Source organism: Plecotus auritus (assembly GCF_963455305.1).
Source record: "Plecotus auritus genome assembly, chromosome: X".
Lineage (NCBI taxonomy): Eukaryota > Metazoa > Chordata > Mammalia > Chiroptera > Vespertilionidae > Plecotus > Plecotus auritus.
Window position 1 is genome coordinate 138,198,753 of NC_137784.1, and position 19,396 is coordinate 138,218,148.

The window sequence follows — 19,396 nt, forward strand, 5'->3', positions numbered from 1 at the left end:
CTTCACTACATGTTACCTCTTCTGTGCTGATGAGAAGCTGAGACCAGCTATTCCACTTTGGGCATTTGTCTTTGTCTTCAAAGGTGACCTGATCGGAGTCCCAGCAACAGTGTTCATGGTTAAACCACAATCCTTCTGTGCATATACCTTCTTTTAAGTCTGTCATCCAATGAGCAGAGATGTCTATCAAGCCAGCTAGGGAACCTGATTTGAGGGGAGCGAAGGAAGGGCCACAAATTTTAGAGCAAATGACAGAAAAGGGATAAAAATAATGGACAAACATATACCTTTCCCCATTCCATCTGCAACTTCTTTCTGTCTCTAATAGATTTCACCTATTATTAAATGCCAGTTCGAGAGGGAAAAACAAAACAAAACATTGTCTAAATTAAACACTGTGTCTAGAGAATTTCTACTAGTATATAGGGGAAACTTAAGGGAGAGCAAAGAGGTTGGGTGGGAACAAGGAGAAAATGGATTTGACCTTCAGCTGATTTACATGGAAATATTCTGCTTTGGCCCTAGCTAGTTTGGTTCAGTGGATAGAGCGCCGGCCTTCGGACTGAAGGGTCCCGGGTTTGATTCTGACCAAGGGCACATGCCCAGGTTTCAGGCTCGATCCCCAGTTGGGGGCATGCATGAGACAGCCAGTCAATGATTCTCTCTCATCATTCTCTCTCCCTCTCCCTTCTTCTCTGAAATCAATAAAAATATTTTTTAAAAAAAGAAAGATTCTGCTTTGACTTAGAGTTAATGAATACTGATCCATCAAGACAGTCAAGTTTATTAAAGATTATTATATTCTCACTATATGTGTAAGATTGAGAAAACTTGCCAAAACCGGTTTGGCTCAGTGGATAGAGCGTCGGCCTGTGGACTGAAAGGTCCCGGGTTCGATTCCGGTCAAGGGCATGTAACCTGGTTGAGGGCACATCCCCAGTAGGAGGTGTGCAAGAGGCAGCTGATCGATGTTTCTCTCTCATCGATGTTTCTGACTATCTATGCTTCTTCCTTCCTCTCTGTAAAAAATCAATAAAATATATTTTAAAAAATTAAAAAAAAAGATTGAGAAAACTTGAATTGACCATATTAAAGAATATGATATGATAAGTTATTTGAGTTGGCTTGGGGGAGAGGAACCAATGAAGGCTATGGGTGAAGGACTCAGTCTTGATAGTGATTTTGTCCCATGGACAAGGGAATTTGAGCAATGGGCAGGAAGGCATTCTAGGCTAAGGGAACTAAATTTATAAAAGCACCCACAGAGAAAGTTATATGAAGCTGTAGACATACTGAAGCCTCCTGAGCCTGGGACATAAACATTCTGGCTGTCTCATGCATGCCCCCAACTGGGGATCGAGCCTGAAACCTGGGCATGTGCCCTTGGTCAGAATTGAACCCGGGACCCTTCAGTCCGAAGGCCGGCGCTCTATCCACTGAACCAAACTAGCTAGGGCCAAAGTAGAATATTTCCATGTAAATCAGCTGAAGGTCAAATCCATTTTCTCCTTGTTCCCACCCAACCTCTTTGCTCTCCCTTAAGTTTCCCCTATATACTACTTTTCTTAGTGAGAGGAGCAAACAATATTATATACATAGAAAAATGTGAGAAAGTAAATAGTGAATGGGAACTTAGGCACTATTGCTAATAGACTGATAGGGTTCAGATAGTTATAGTACTTTCAATTTTGGCCTTCTCATCATTTCTGTCACCCAGATGAAGGAATTATGGCATACAAAAATTAAATGGTCTAGAATATAACTTTAGGGAAATAGGAAAGACATCATAAAATTCACAGCCCCTGAATCCCCAGTCTGTTCCTGCATTCAGACACACTGCTTCTATTTTAGCTCCCTAATGCTTAAAAACAAAATACCCTGTGTGTATGAGGGAAAGAAAAATATTCACCTAGTGACAAGAAATACATAAAAAAGTTGAGGATATTACATTTACATTCCAACAGGCTGGAGGCCATGTCATGTGTATGTTTTGGTAGGTGCTAAAAGTATTAACACAGGTTATTTACATACTTGAATAACCTAGTCAAATCTAACAGTTTGATACCTACTCTTGGCCACTCCAGCTCCCAGCTTCTCTTCCTTCTAAATCTTATTGCCTGGATTCCGAAAACTAACATAATGTTATAGAGTTTGGCTTGTTCTCTAGCAGTTTCATGCATGCATGTCTTATCCTAACTAACACGGGTACCCTCAATGCTGTCTTCCCTTCTACTTCTCCTTCTCCTTCTCTTCCCAACCAGCTCCTTCTTCCCTGGTTACAAATTTCATAAAATGCTTTCCCTTGTCCTTCTTACCACTTCAAGCTTTTGTCCCTTCTCTACTTCCAATGAACACCAAATATTTCCAAAACTTTCATACTGCTTGCCTCCCCTTGAACTCTGGCCCCTAATATTTGCCTGAGATGGTTTTTCAAGGTCATTGGTATTCTCTTAACTGCTAAACTATATAACCTTTTCTCAGTCCTCTTCCTTCTCTTTGGCATCTCTGCAACACTTGGGGCTACAGATCACTCAGTCTATCATTAGCCACCTCTAAACTGGCCAGACCATGTTCTCTCTCCTGTGCAAGGCAGAAGGGGCACCATTAATACCCTAGACCGCAGGGTGGCAAATTATGGTCTGAGAGTCAAATCTGCCTCTGTGTTTGTAAATAAAGTTTTTCTTGGTCACAGCCCCACTCATTTGTTTACCTAATGTCTATGGCTGTTTTCATGCTACAGAAACCATTTGGCCCATAAATCCTAAAATATTTACTATCTGATCCTTTAGAGAAAACGTTTGCTGACCACTGCCCTAGATCATCTTTGAAAAGCCAGCTATGGATGAGACATTCCTCATTGCAGCAATCATCTTATACTCCATGGCTTATGATTTATCTCTAGGTAACAGCAGAAGTACCATTATCAACTGGGCTCTGTGCTGAGCACTATGTGTGTTCTGTCTCATTTAATCTCCACAACAAATGAGTAATAATAGATACTCATTATCCCCACTTTATAGATCAGTAAACTAAAGTTTCCAAGGGTTCAGAAACTTGCCAAAAGTCCCCAAACTAGCAAGTTCGGAGGCTTGGATTCAAATCTAGGCAGCCACAAACTAGAGCCTATGCTGTTAATTGCTATTTCATCTCATCCATCTTCAGGTTTCCCACTTAACATTCATTTTAACTCAATATTCCAGATCTTCCCGCACCTATCTTTTAATGCCATAAGGCTACATCTCTTAGCATCTCTGCCAGGTATTATTGACTTTCTGCTTCCTCCAGGGAAGGGGAAACCTGCTTGGGAACTTGCTTTAAAGCTGTATTTGCATAGCAAGTGTAATATTACAAGTTAGATTGTATATTACTTGCAGTGGCTTGGAAGGTTGATGGAGATGATAGGGAAAGGTGGTAGCAGCCCACTTCTCAGCCACCATGAAACAATGAGATGGTAAACTCCTTCAGGATATGAGCCATGTCTTATATGCTTTTCTTTATCCCCAATTGAGAGAGTAGATGTTTAAGAAATAGCTACAGCTGAAACCGGTTTGGCTCAGTGGATAGAGCGTCGGCCTGCGGACTCAAGGGTCCCAGGTTCGATTCCGGTCAAGGGCATGTACTGTGGTTGCGGGCACATCCCCAGTGGGGGGTGTGCAGGAGGCAGCTGATCGATGTTTCTCTCTCATCGATGTTTCTAGCTCTCTATCCCTCTCCCTTCCTCTCTGTAAAATATCAATAAAATATATTTAAAAAAAAAAAAAAAGAAAAGAAATAGCTACAAAAATGTCTCAGGAAGTCCTCTTCTAAACCCCATGCACTATGTATTTTTTAAAAAACTGATTGCTTTCAATAGAAGGGCTCTTCCTCAAAACAAGCACTGAAAGGCCATGCTAACAGCACCTTAAAATGAATACATCATTTTATGGTATACAAATGCATTTATATGTAATTCCTCATTTAACATCATTTATTTACAGGAGATGCAGGTATTAGTATCCCTTTACCATGGGGATATGAGCTTCCAAAAGATCCATCAGCAATTTATTTCATGTAGGAGAATTATAAAGCACAGCACTCAACTCAGGCCATGACTTGGGGGGGCATACCAAAATTTTGTGGGATTTATTTAGAAAACTAACAGAGTTTACCATACCTGATAAAAGCCCAATAAGTAGCATCAACAACCAGCCAGAAAAAGCATCACTCACACTGTGAATTAAGGCCCATGTTGATTCTTTGCTTTTATTGGTAATCTAGGGAGAAATGAGAAAACATTGGTACATTCTACACACACGGTTGCTTTTTCACCTCCAAATGTGCAATGGAGTAAATAAATGCAAAGACAAATATACTTATTTGGAATAGAAACCAATTTGGAGTTATTTCTCAAATAACCTTTGGCTGACCCAACATAACCAAGAACTTAGAGGTTTATTGAACATTGACTACTGATCCCCACCACCGTCATCTACAATATCAAAATGCCTACAAGTATTATTCAGGCCTTCCCCATTCAGCTGCTGATTTCTTAAAGTATCAATCTATTTTGCTTACTAAAGTGGTCTCTTTCCACCCTAGACATCAGATATTTCAAGGATGGTCTCCTGACTCACAGCAAATAGTTTGATTGTTTTTCAAAGAATCAACAAACATAAGCTTATTGAGTGCTGAAAGTACAATCTGAGGTGTACTATCCAGAGCTGTGCTTCAGGTCAGGCAAATCTTGATCAGGTCAGGCAAGACTTGATCCCCCAAGTGCCTAACTGTAGGTTGATCATAGATTCTACATGATATTAGGAATGCATCTCTTTATTTTCAAACACCTGCTGGGAATATCTGAGGCTATCAAGAGATACAGAAAGTTTTACCTTTGAGGCCCTAGCCTTGTCAATTTAACCCTTCAGTGTCCACATTTCAAAACCAAGCATTGTGACAGCTTTGTCATTGGTACTTCCCCCTTCTCTGTACCTCTATTTCTTATCTTTGAAATTATGACTTAGCCACTCCATCTTTATCTACAGCAACATCACAAATAATTATAATAAATTATTATTTTAAAAACTTAAAGTAGTTAAAATTTTCATTTTGACCTATAATTTCAAGTTTCCAGTTCAGTGGTGAAAGTAGGTGAGGTGACATTTTTCCCTGTGACAGTGTTTACATTTGAACATTTCATAAACAAATTTTAATTTATTTTGAATTATTGGTATAATTTGTCTCAGATGCAACCATTTTAACATAATGGGAAATATGCTTTTGTCATATCACAGATTACTTTTGCAATGTGAATAACACTGAATATGCAACTGTTGACAATTTGAACTCTGAATTACAGAGAACAGAAATTCAAAAGCCATACAATTCCAAATTTTAAAGCCTACCTGATGAATTGATAAAATAAATAGAATACATATGTGCTCCCAAATATCAGAAACCTTTTTAAAATGTATCTTCATTGTTGAAAGTATTATAGATGTCTCCTCCCCGCCCCCCTGCCATTGACCCTCTCTAGCTTGTACCTGCCCTCCACCCCAGGTCTCCACCACACTATTGTCTGTGTCCATGGGTTATGCATATATGCATATATGTTCTTTGGTTTATAGAAATCACCCTTTTAAGTTAGGATAAGAAAACTCCTATGGGAGTTTTCAGTGGGATAATCAGTAGGATTATCACAAAGGATTACAAAGGAATTTCTCAAAACCTGTACTTGACAACCTGACTCCTGGGTTCTGGTGGTCATGAGAACACCATTCAGGAACTGGGAAAGGCTTAAGAATGAAAAGTGGCCTGGCCAGCATGGCTCAGTAGTTGAGCGTCAACTTATGAACCAGGAGGTCATAGTTCGATTCCTGGTCAGGGCACATGTCTGGGTTGTGGGCTTGATCCCCAGTAGGGAGCATGCAGGAGGCAGCCAATCCACGATTCCATCTTATCATTGATGTTTCTATCTCTCTCTCCCTCTCCCTTCCTCTCTGAAATCACTTTTTTTAAAAAAAGAATAAAAAGTGATCTGCTTCAGAGGTTTACTGAGAAAGAAAAAATGAACTCGGGGCATAATGGGGTCATCTTAAAAATCAAAAATTAAATTCAGAGTCAAAGCATAAATAGTAAGAAGGAAAAAATAATAATACCTACCATTGGTTGAAGAAATGTCTCCCCAGAGGATCATCTACTGAATCAGGGTCACTGGGGCTGGGGCCCTACCTTAATAATAAGCTCTCCATGAGCTCCTGACACAAACTAGAAATTATGATTCCCTCACTTAAATGATACACAGCAACAAGTTCAAGGCAAATGACCTTGTTGGACTGCTCTGAAAAATTTTCATCATACTTTGAAAAGTGGAGAAATTCTCTTGTCATATTCACAAGAAGCTGTCCTAGCCATAAGTACCACCTATTACCTATCATGTTAAATCAATGCCCTTAATTTGAATTTGATTGGTCTTGTGGTTTTGTTTGAGCCCAGTACATAAATTTATTTTGGTTTTATGGTTGTACAAGAGCTATAAGCACAAAAAGTTATCTTGTATGCTCCAGTAAACACTAAAGCTCTGAGATTTTTTTCTTTTATTCTTTTAAAAGGAACCCATTTACTTTTCTTAGTTCTAAAAATCCTGCTTTAAGGGAAAACCATAAAAGGGAGATGAAATGAGAAAGGAGGATCTTTGAAATTTATTTTGGTCACTCCCACCAAGTTTGCATAGGTATTTATACCCATTTCAGGCTGCAAAGATCCTTCTCAACCACTTACTATAGAAAGAAAAATCATCATTAAATATAAATTCTTTTCAAAGTCATATAAAGGCACATTAAAAATAAAACTACATTGCCAATAGAAACCAGATTCAGCCACATCCAGGGCTGAAGGAATGACATATAAAGTATATCTTCAATTTCTTACCCTGGTGTTTCCTAACACTCATGTACCATTTTTCACCTTACCTCTCGATGCCTATCCCGGTCTCGAGACTTCTCTCTCACCCAATCAATTGTATTGAAATCATCATAGGTCCCCACACCAGGGATTGGCTCCTCCAAGAAATCCATCATCCTAGTTGAAGAACCTATTCCTCCACCATTGTATGACTTGTCCTCTGTATTGAACAGGAAACAAGACATTAGTACTTCAGACATTCGTCATTTTTAATATCTCTTTTCTGGGCACCAATAGGTGAGCCCTTAAACTATCAGAAGACTAGAATTAGGGTGTGCTGACAAAGCAATAAAATCAATCACCTGGTGAGAACATCCATCACATTCAGAGGTTTCAATGGTCTAGGCACAAAATGAGTGTCTTCAGGCAGTGTAAATGGAAGGGGACAGATGAGAGTGGAAATACAAAGGGAGAACTGACAGGAGTTGAAGTGCAGTAGGAAAGGATTTATGAAACAAAAGACGGAGCTTGGAGCAGCTGAAGTATTTCAGTTTCTGTTATGGAAGGGAGACAAAGGGGTCAAAGACCTTTGTAGACATATCACAGCAGAAAGCATTTTACATTTATAAGGCAATAATTCAATCGTGGGAGGTGGCTTTTGCCTGAATGGGGACTCCAAAGAAAGCATGTCAGCCTCTTCAAGCGTTAAGCTGGCTGGAATGTACATATTTTCTTTCAATAGGTAGAAGACTTTGATCCCTGATGTAACAGGCTTGTAGAAACTTTTACTGAGTATATCAGAACAATCTAAGATTTATAAGTAGAGATTTAAAGAGCAGTGTAGGGCTCTGCGATGATGTCCCTCCTTGGTCCTTCAATCGTTAAGAAACAAATCCATTTTTCCAACAATCACAGCCCTTTATCTGCTCTGCCTTTAGCATTTCTATTATTATTATGCAAATGCTTTATCTTCTTTTCTGGACTAGAAGCTCTTTGAAGGCAGCCTTAGATCTGACTCATCATTGCCTTCTCCAGCATATATCATCTGCCCAAGGCTTAATAAATATCAGCTAAACCAAAGTTTGTTTGATAAACAGTGGTGATAAGGGAGAAGTAGTCAAACTCAGAAGTTGTACTCATACAAAGTTACTTAGTAAGGCTTAACAAACTTATTCAAAATATTTCCACAATCCTCTGGTGAAACAATATTTAGCTATTAACCACAAAATGTAAAATATTACTCAGGTATTTATGTAAATGAACTCTGTGGAAAAATGCAGAGTAATGCCATAATTGAACTCAGCCGGAACTCACATTTGCAGCATCAACCTTGGCAGATCCAAAGCTTTATCTAGACTATTTGGTGATGAATCCCTCTTCAGAGAAAGTCAAAGTGGGCCTGAACTGACCCCCCCACTCCTCCTATCCGCATCCCCATTTTGACTCTAAACTTCTAACAGACAACTTCAGCACTCTCATGGGGTCAATTTGAATTAACACCCAAGCTATATCTGGTTTACAAATTTGAGTCTTCCAAATACCTAATTCAGCATATCTTTCACAAGCAACACACATATTTGAAAGAAAAAACTCTGCAGAATCTAAATCATATTGAAGGTAAGGCTGGGGGTGGTGCTGGGCTGGAGGAGGTGAACAAGTTAATCTTAAAACCCCTAATCAAAGTCCTTTCTCTATCTTCCAGCCTACCTGGCTGTAAAATGGTTGGCTGCTGAATCACCAGTCCAGCATTTCCTATCATGTTAGTGGCATACTGATAAAGATCAGTGTTGGTGTGCTGTTTGAGAGCTTAGAGGGAAATAGCCAGCTAGGAAATGAGGGCAGAAAGAGAATAAATAAAGTATGTGAGGAGGGGGAAAAAGACAAGCTGTTTCAATTCTCAAGACAAATGCTGACATGAACACAGGACACCAAAAAATCAGAAATTTACTTTTTAAAGCAGGTTAATGCTTCAGTGGAATTTGCTCTGGTTTAAGAGTGTTCCTTTCAGGAGAAATTAAATAAGGATTTTGTGAAATTGATTTTTAAAAGCAATAGCTAGCTAATGTTACACTATTATCAAATGAAGCCCCCCCCCCCAGTTCAAAGGATATTAAGACAACATGAAAATCTGCAACAGCTTCCTAACAGAATGAAAGAATCCTCTTACATCACTAGGTAACATGAGCACTGCATCATCCTTCTTTGTAGATAGTCTCCTGTTATAAATGCAAATTGTCAGGCAGCTCTAAAAGAGCAGGCAGTCATTAGAATCTGACAACAGACTGCTTGTGATTCTCCAGATTCCCTTCTCCCTGGGGTCACGCTTCTGTCCCTGGCCAGGCTCAAATCGGCTTACCTTCAATTACAGCTTTCTTTTTTTCTGCCTCAAGGAAGAAATAACCTTGGCAGCCCGCATTTGGTCATTTAGGTTGAGAAGCTTTTACAGAAGGAGCCCCGGCATAAACTGCTTTAGAGGGGCACTTGCTGCTTTCTCTGCCTTTCACAGGAACAAACACCACCTAAAGAACCACCAGTGTTCCCCGGCAGTCAGAGTGTGATGTCACTGTTGGAATCACGTGACCAGACCCTTGGACCAGCCTTGGAGAAAGGAAGATTTTTTAACCGAGCACAGAAGCCTTAAAGATGTAGTCTCATAAAACAAAAGCCATCGGAGTAGGGGCAGTCAGGGCAGTTCAGAACACTAGGGTCCATTTCCATCTGATTTATTTCACTTAGTGTAATACCCTCAAGGAAGGACAAAAATCACATGATATCACGTATGTGTAGAATATAAAATAAAACAAAATAAATGAACACACAAAACAAAAACAAACTCAGATAGAGAACAGACTGCTGGTTACCAGAGGGGAGGGAAAGGGAGAGGGCAAAAATGGGTCAAGAGGGTCAAATATATGGTGATGGATGGAAACTAGGTTTTTGGTGGTGAGCACGCAGTAGGGCATACAGCTATCGAATTATAATGTTGTACACCTGAAACTTTTATAATGTTATAAACCATGTTACCTCAATAAAAAAAAATTTTTTTAATGAAAACTGGGGTCCAGACAAGTTTTAGTCTTCAGACCACATTTAGCAGAAAATCCAAGAAGGCAAAGTAGAAATCTCCAAAAGCATTTAGAGTTACAGGGATCCTAAGTAAAAAAGGAAGAGAGGCGAATACAGAAAAGGCTTTTTAAGAAAATGCACTGCATAGCAATAACCCGGATAAAATCTCACAGATATTAACACTGACTGAAAGTTCCCAGACCCAAGAGAGTACATAGCATGATTCTTTTCATACAAGCAAAACCAGGCAAACCTAATTATATTGTTTTTGTATAGGATACAAATGCAAGTGACTACATTACAAAGAGAAGCAAGAAAATGATGGAAGTAAAAACAGTGGCTACCCAGAGAAAGAGAGGGGGTTGTCATCTGGATGGAGCACATGGTAAGGGTGGAGCTTCTGGAATGCTTGTAATTTTTCTTTTTTTTAAGTTGACATCATTTATTGAGTGACTTCTATTATGTATTATGTTAGCAATTACATATAGCAGTTATTTAACATATTCTCTTTATCCATTTAATCAACAAACATTATGTAACTTATAGCCAGTTTATGGCCAAACTGAAAACTTTTCATGTTGGTTATTATCATTTTTTTTAAAAAAAATTATCTTTATTGTTGAAAGTATTGCAGATGTCCCCTTTTCCCCCAATTGACCTCCCTTCTCCCCATTCCCCTCCCCTCCCCAGGTCTTCACCCCACTATTGTCTGTGTCCATGGTTTATGCATATTTTCATATAAGTTCTTTGATTGATCTCTTCCGCCTCTTTCCCTCTGAGGATCCTCAATCTGTTGCATGCTTCCATGTCACTGTACCTATTTTGTTTGTCAGTTTATTTTGTTCATTAGATTCCACATATGAGTGAGGTCATGTGATACTTGTCTTTCTCTGACTGGCTTACATATTTCTTTCTTTTTTTTGACAGACAACTGTTTAGTTTTTATTTCATAATCATAAACTTAACTCTGCAATCCAGCTAGACTGGGAAGGGGTAAGGAAATTGTGGAACCCAATGAACTGGCAAGAGCACAAAGATTATGGAACATTCCAAGCAAATTGGGGTGAAGGGGTGCTCTCCTGAGCAACAGAAGGAATGGCCTAGTGGTGAAGATAAAACACCAGTCAAATTTATTAGAGTTGTCCACAGTCAGCAATGGTGATCTTCTTGCTGGTCTTGCCATTCCTGGACCCAAAGCGCTCCATGGCCGTCACAATATCCATGCCCTCTTTCACCTGGCCGAAGACCACGTGCTTGCCATCCACCCACTCAGGCTTGGCTGTGCAGATGAAAAACTGGGAGCCGTTTGTGTTGGGCCCAGCATTTGCCATGGACAGGATGCCAGGGCCTGTATGTTTCAGGATGAAGTTCTCATCCACAAATTTCTCCCCATAGATGGACTTGCCGCCTGTGCCATTATGGCGTGTGAAGTCACCGCCCTGGCACATAAATCCCGGGATGATCCTGTGGAAGCAGGAACCTTTATAACCAAATCCTCTCTCCCCAGTGCTCAGAGCATGGAAGTTTTCTGCTGTCTTTGGAAATTTGTCTGCAAACAACTCGAAGGAGATGCGGCCCAAGGGCTCGCCATCGACAGTGATGCCGAAGAACACGGTAGGGTTCACCATGGCTGATCACAGGCGGCTTCGGAGCAGCGGAGTCTGCAAAGCCTGGCTTACATATTTCACTTAGCATAATACTCTCTAGGTCCCTCTGTGCTGTCTCAGAGGGTAAGAGATCCCTCTTTTTTATAGCTGCATAGTATTCTATGGATCTGAGCAGTGATTACCTGAGTGCTGACATTATAATTATTCTTTAAACTGTACACATATGGTTTATGCCTTTCTATGTAAACATCATAATTAGAGAAAATAAAAAAAATAAAAACCGAACTGCACATGAACTGACTATACAAGGTCAGTTCTTTAAAAGTACCTAATAACTTTGAGCCCTAGCTGGTTTGGCTCAGTGGATAGAGTGTGACCAGAGCCTGTGGACTGAAGGGTCCAGGTTTGATTCCGGTCAAGGGCACATGCCCTGGTTACAGGCTCGGTCCCCAAAGGGGGCATGCAGGAGGCAGCTGATCAATGATTCTCTCTCATCATTGATGTTTCTATCTTTTTCCCTCTCCCTCCTCTCTGAAATCAATAAAAACATATTTAAAATAAAATCACCTAACAACTTTGAAAACCCAGAATACAGTTAAGAAAATGAGTTGTTCCTTAGTATTAGTGCTCTAGCCAGAAAGAAACATAAAATCAGATCTCATTAATCCAAATTGGGTAAAAGTAGCTATTTTAGCCATGAAAATGAATTCACTAATACCTGTGCACTATTTAAAAGGCTTTCCCACCCTAGCCTGTTTGGCTCAAAGGATAGAGTGTTAGCCTGCAGGGTACAGAGTTCGATTCCAGTCAAGGGCACATACCTTGGTTGCAGGCTCCTCCCCGGACTGGGCCCTGGTTGGGGCTCATGCAGGAGGCAACCAATTGATGTGTTTCTCTCACATAGATATTTCTCTCTGTCTTTCTCTCTTCCACTCTCCCTAAAATCAATGGGAAAATATCTTTGTGTGAGGATTAACAAAAAAAGAGAGAAAAAAAAGAAAGGCTTTCCCTTCCTTGGCCCTATTCTGAGAGCTATTTTTAAGCAGGTCTTAATTAATTGTACAATAAGGCCAGGCCAGTAAAGAAGAATCAAATTGCCATTTCCCAACTTCCTAAGTGAATCCATAGGATGGCCACTGTTAAACATTAATCCAATTAGCGTGCTCCAATAATCAGACTTAAATGGAGGGCTTTAAAATGTGGGGTTACTCTAATCAATTCTTAAGGTCCAATACATCCCGAAATGTTAATACAACAAAACCTTATGAAATGTAAGGAACTTCAGGAAAACTATATCCTCTAAGTCTAGTCCATCATTATTATAACATCTCAGTTTCTTATTTTTTAATATATTTTTATTGATTTTGGAGAGGAAAGGAGAAGGATAGAGAGATAGAAACATCAATGATGAGAGAGAATCATTGATCAGCTACCTCCTGCACATCCCTCCCCCACACACACATGTGCCTTGACCAGGAATCAAACAATGACCTCCTGGTTCATAGGTGGATGCTCAACCACTGAGCCACACCAGCTGGGCAACATTTCATTATCTTGGTGAATTAATCTAGCTGACTGAGAAGAATTAAAATTAAATAGCAACTGATGGTATTGTGGCAATGAACTACAAAGCTTAAAAAGCAAAACTATTTGTAGCCCAAGTGTGACTCTTATACAATTACACTTTTAGAAAAGTATGTATGTATATATATCTTACTTAAAGAGGATGGCATGCCCAACCTCACAATCTTCCTTCAAGGTCATTCTTTATTAAGTAGGATTCTACCTGTAGTATTTAAAAACCACTACAGAATTCACTTATATTATCTAATAAGATTTACATTACCTTATTAGACTATAAGATGATATTTGTTATGGTACCTAAAAAATGCCCTTCAACATATAGTGACTGGATTGCATAACTAGCACCATATCACTAACTTTTGATGCAAGAGCATGTGTTTTTCAAATGCTACACCAGTGCTTCTAGGGCAAGGACTTTTTGTTCCATGTAAATTTATTTCCTTTGAAAACTAGAAGGCTGGTAGCTATGATGCAGTCCTCATTCTAAAATGGGGTTTAATTACAATTCAGGTAGCCAGCCTGGCCAGCATAGCTCAGTGGTTGAGTTTTAACCTATGAACCAGGAGGTCACGGTTCAATCCCCCATCAGGGCACATGCCTGGGTTGTGGACTCAATCCCTAGTGTGGGGCGTGCAGGAGGCAGCTGTTATGATTCTCTCTCCTCATTGATGTTTCTATCTCTCCCTCCCTCTCCTTTCCTCTCTGAAATCAATAAAAAAATATTAAGAGAACACAAAAAACAATTCAGATAACTGAAGAACTTCACACACACACACACACACACACACACACACACACACTGAGTGGCCAGATTATTATGATCTCTGAACACATAATAATCTGGCCACTTAGTGTATATCTATAATAATAAAAGCATAATATGCTAATTAGACCGGATGTCCTGGGGCTGCAAGGGAAGTGGGGGTCCCGGGTGCCAGAGGGAAGCTGGTGACAGCAGCTGGGGGAAGGAAGGCCTACTCTTGCATGAATTTTGTGCATCGGGGCCTCTAGTCCTATATAATAAAAAGCTAATATGCAAATTGTCCCCTCGACCAGGAGTTCGACCAGCAGGCAGGCCGGCCAACCACCCATGTCCCCTCTCCCTGGTCAGGCTGGCTGGACCCCACCCATGCATGAATTCATACACCGGGCCTCTGATATATATATGTACACACACACACACACACACACACACACACACACACACACTGAGTGGCTAGATTATTATGCATTCAGAGATCATACATATCCCATGGACACAGACAATAGTGTGGTGAAGGCCTGGGGTGGGGAGCAACTGCGGGGTAGAAGGGGTCAATGGAGAAAAAGGGAGACATCTGTAATACTTTCAACAATAAAGGTAAAATGTTTAAAAAAGAAATGAGGTGCTGATATTCAAAGTTTAATATTATATTTCTTTTACTCTTTCCTATCTCGCCCCCAATTTGGTTTCTGCCACACTTGTGATCTCTAGTATATGTTCATTATACAGACTGCCAGATGTAGGTCAATTGAAATTATTGTGAAAATAAAACAGAGATGCTTACCAATTATTAATGCATCCTATGCTAGAAAAACAATAATATAATTAATATTTGAGGACAAGCAGAGTTATCTTTCTGGAACACAGATCTGATCAGATCATTTTCTGATTTCTAAAATGTGAGTGATTCTGACAGCAATCTTTCATTTTATTTTATTAATTGTGAGAGAGAGAGCAAGAGAGAGAGATTTGTTGTTCCATTTATGTATGCATTCATTAGTTGCTTCTTGTTTGTGACTTGACCGGGGATCGAACCTGAAACATTGGCATATTGGGATGACACTCTAACCAACTGAGCTACACAGCCAGGGCCTCCTACAACAATCTGTTAAAACTTTCAGCATATAGCCCTAGCCAGTTTGGCTCAGTAGATAGACCGGTGGCCTGCAGACTAAAGGATCCCAGGTTTAATCCGGTCAAGGGCACATGCCCAGGTTGTGGACTCAATCCCCAGTAGGGGGCATGCAGGAGGCAGCCAATCAATGATTCTCTCTCATCATTGATGTTTCCATCTCTCTCTCTCCCTTCCTCTCTGAAATCAATAAAAAATATATTTTTAATTAAAAAAATAAATTTGCAGCATATGAAGACCACTTAATGGGCACTTGACACAAGTGTGGACCAGGATTTTTAAAATATCTATCATAATGTTTAGAATGTGAAAAATAAAATATTTAAAAATGTATAATGATAATGATGACAATGATATTACTACTATTATAGGTTTCATCAATGATAGGGATTAAATTATTGGCATTCTTTCATGGAGGTACCTATAATATCTGACTTGACGACAAAATAGCTTTAGCTGTGGGTCATAGTCTACACATTCCGTTGGTTTCCTGTTTTTAGAATTTTCATATTTAGTAAAAAGAAAGGGTAAATTCATAAGACATAGTTGTCAAGAATGGTAGCAGAAATTACCTACCCATTCAGAACCAACTACTAAAGTAGAAAGTAATGCAATGCAAAAGCCTTTTCAAGAAATGGTGTATTGTCCAGCCAGCATGGCTCAGTGGTTGAGCGTTGACCTATGAACCAGGAGGTCACTGTTTGATTCCTGGGTTGCAGGCTTGATCCCAGGGTAGGGTGTGCAGGAGGCAGCCAATCAATGATTCTCTCTCATCAATGATGTTTCTCTCTCCCTCTCCCTTCCTTTCTGAAATCAATAAAAGTATATTTAAAAGAAAGAAAGAAAGAAAGAAAGAAAGAAAGAAAGAAAGAAAGAAAGAAAGAAAGAAAGAAAGAAAGAAAGAAAGAAAGAAAGAGGAAGGGAAGGGAAGGGAGGGGAGGGGAGGGGGGGAGGGGAGGGGAGGGGAGGGGAGGGAGGGGAGAGAGAAGGGAAGGGAAGGGAGGGGAGGGGAGGGGAGGGGAGGGGAGGGGAGGGGAGGGGAGGGGAGGGGAGGGAAGGGAAGGGAAGGGAAGGGAAGGGAAGGGAAGGGAAGGGAAGGGAAGGGAAATGAAATGGTGTATTAAGAGTTAAGGTTCTGCCCTGGCTGGTATGGCTCAGTTGGTTGAGCATGGTCCCATGCACCAAAAGGTGCTGGTTCCCAGGTTGTGGGTTTGATCCCTGGTTGGGGTGGGTGCGGGAGATGTTTTTGTTTTTTTTTTTTCCCTTTCCCTTACTCTCTCTTTCTAAAAAAATAAATAGAAACATTTTTTTAAAAAAAGAGCCAGACTTCTGGTGTGTAAAATACTCTGCCAAGGAAGGTAGAGAAAAATTATACAACCCTAAAGGTCAAATTTAGGTACTTAGATAAGTCTAGATTTTTGTCTCTTTACAAAAAAAAGTAAAATTTAACTCAAGTTTTGAGGGCATAGTGTGCCCTAAATTTATATAAAATAATCCACTGCTCTAACAGAAAAATGATTCAAGTACAATTAGATCTCAACTTGACTAAAAGAAGCAAAGTCCTCAAAAGACTAATTTGCATTACTTGAGTCCTTAAGTGGGGGAGTAGGAGTATTAGGGGAGAAAAAGAAACATTGAAACAGCTTTCCCAGTAGGGTAGTCTTAGTTCTAAAAACTTAACAATGGGTCTTTAGAAACACACAGCTTGAATGAGGAGGCATATAAATGAATGCATTTAGCTCCTTTCCCTTCATGGAAACCACTTTCCAATTTTTTTCTAAAAATCCCATGATGTTTAAAACTAGAAAACCCCTTCAGATACAAGAAAATAAATTGCTACTTGAGAATAATGTTTCTTTTAATCCCTAACCAATATGCCATTAGAAATTTACCTGGGGGCTGAACAGTAACTGATTAAATGAACTAGTTAAACACTAACAAAAACACAAGGGGAAAGAGGATAGAAAGAAACCTCATGCACCAACCCTGAAGCCCTGCTTTAGTAATATCAAAGTTGTATGAGGGCGCACTTATTAGCAGCAGCGAAAAGAAAGAAATAAGTATTCAAAGAAATGGGCAGGGCTAGTGGTATGTATCACACAACTTTAAATAGTTCAATGTTTTAATGTATTTCAGTTTTTACAGAGATATATTGTATTTTTGCATCTACACCCAAAAAAATCAACACTCTACCTAGCACATATCAGCAGAAATTCATCCTGGGGTCATTTAAATTTTACCTTTATTCTATAGCAAGTACTCAAGTACTAAGAGCCTACTGTATGCCATTTCTCACTTTCATACCTGCTCTCCCTTCCCTTATTTATTGGTTCATGCATTCTAGATCTCCCCATAAGTCACAAACCCTTTCACATTCCATTCACCTCTGTATTTGAGAATATATAATAGCTGAAGTCCCAATAATTAATCAACATTTTTGGGCTCTTCTCTATCAATGTGTGCCTCCATTTCGCTTTCCCACTTACCCAAACCCAGTATCTGAAAGACAAATGTTGATGGAGTAGCCCTCCCAACTGAGCCCTGGATAGTATCATGAGATCATGTTATACTTTACTATACTACTTTAGTTTGGCCCCTGGCACACTTATTCAGGGCAACTATTTCATTGGTACATATCTGTACAGCCATGCTGGTTATTAAATACTGAAATACCTCGGTAACTATAGATAACCACTCTTCCCCAAGGACTCTCCTACCCTCCAACTGTTCCCTAGGTAGCTCCTGAATGTTCTCATGATACAGCAGTTGGAACACCAAGAGTATTCAGGATACTGCTCAGCCCTATGTCTTACATCCAAGTCTATGTTGTTTTGAGTTTCCCCAAGCATTCATTTCATGTAGGGACTGACTATTGTGGTTCCTGCTCACAGCAGTTTAAAACTTATTGTCTAAGAGCAAGAAGGACAACAAAGAGGAAAAGCTCTATCCTAACTCTGCTGAGAGCAAGACAATAAAAAGGATGATGACAGATGTGGGTAACAGAACTGCAGAAACTACAACCAAATTTCCGATGTATACTATTGAGATGAAATTTGAGAGCTAGAAGGAGGTGAATAGCAGAAAGAGATGGAGAAAAGACTTTAGAGACAAGCATGAGTCTACAGTACATTCTAACACCACCTTCTGACTCTTTGTTTCCTGTTGGATACAGTTGTATCCCCACTGGGTTGTAGTCATTTGCTTGGGGTGTATCTGCTATGTTTCCTACTCCCAATATCTGCTCTAATATGGAAGTTCCTGACCCAATCCACTTTCATTACCAGTGGAGCCAAGGTGCTAACTGCCAGAATCGCCATACTCAGGAAAAACTGCATGAGGGCTATGGCTTGGTATCTGCAGACTCCCACTGGACTACAATGCCACAAAAATCTATAGAGAACTGGAAGTAAAGGGACTAGATTTGATAAAGCTGCTGAACATGCCGAAACCGGTTTGGCTCAGTGGATAGAGCATCGGCCTGCGGACTCAAGGGTCCCGGGTTCGATTCCGGTCAAGGGCGTGTACCTTGGTTGCGGGCACATCCCCAGTGGGAGGTGTGCAGGAGGCGGCTGATCGATGTTTCTCTCTCATCGATGTTTCTAGCTCTCTGTCCCTCTCCCTTCCTCTCTGTGAAATATCAATAAAATATATTAAGAAAAAAAAAAAAAGCTGCTGAACAGGTTGTCCATGTAAAGAAAATAGCCCTCGCCCTAGCCAATTTTGCTCAGTGGATAGAGCGTTGGCCTGAAGGGTCCTGGGTTTGATTCCGGTCAAGGGCACATACCGAGTTGTGGGCTCCATCCCTAGTGGGGGGGGTGCAGGAGGCAGCCAATGAATGATTCTCATCATTGATGTTTCTATCTCTCCCTCTCCCTTCCTCTCTAAAATCAATAAAAATATATTTAAAAAATAAAATAGCCCTCTGCTCCATTACTTGCTCTTCATTCCTTCCTTATCATATTTACATGTTTATGGGATTGAAAACAGGATTAGGGAGTGTAATGGGTAGGAAGACACTGCCTTACAATGTACATTACATTCCACAGTGTTGGGAAACCCTTTGGTTAGCATGATCTTGTTTAATTACTTGTAATTATTGTTTTAGATGCAGCAATTCTTCAGTTCTTTCATACTAAGTCTCCATTGGTTTCTTTCTATCAATCTCAAAAAAAGTTGGGGACAAGAGATTAGCCATTATTCTTTGGTGGGGAAAAAAACTTCAAAAGAAGTACCAATTAAGAGATTCTTATTGAATTCATGAGAATAGTGTGCTGTCATGGACAGAAAATGAGTTAAAAACATATTCATATGAAATCTAGGAACTGTACACCAATGTATGCATGTTATTCATTGAAGCACTGTTAG

General features: G+C 39.9%; 2 protein-coding genes across 3 annotated transcripts in view; both read right to left on the bottom strand.

Annotated features, from left to right (window-relative positions):
- CLCN5 (chloride voltage-gated channel 5) overlaps positions 1–19,396 on the bottom strand; it is a 171,645-nt gene that overhangs the window by 25,088 nt on the left and 127,161 nt on the right. Inside the window, exons 1-4 of one of the 2 annotated variants that reach the window (XM_080653679.1) lie at positions 9,236–9,405; positions 6,948–7,099; positions 4,154–4,253; positions 17–204 (exon numbers count right to left, since the gene is read on the bottom strand). In XM_080653679.1, the coding sequence (XP_080509805.1) occupies positions 17–204; positions 4,154–4,253; positions 6,948–7,055 (396 nt within the window). In that variant the 5' untranslated portion in view covers positions 7,056–7,099; positions 9,236–9,405. Of the gene's footprint in view, positions 1–16; positions 205–4,153; positions 4,254–6,947; positions 7,100–9,235; positions 9,406–19,396 lie in introns of those variants that run through there. The other variant, XM_080653678.1, reaches the window with a different exon arrangement.
- Positions 11,079–11,609, bottom strand: LOC308240537 (peptidyl-prolyl cis-trans isomerase A-like; the record flags this gene model as incomplete). The annotated part of the gene is made up of 1 exon (XM_080653680.1): positions 11,079–11,609. Exon 1 carries the CDS (start codon positions 11,571–11,573, stop codon positions 11,079–11,081), a length of 495 nt encoding a protein of 164 aa, XP_080509806.1. The 5' UTR covers positions 11,574–11,609.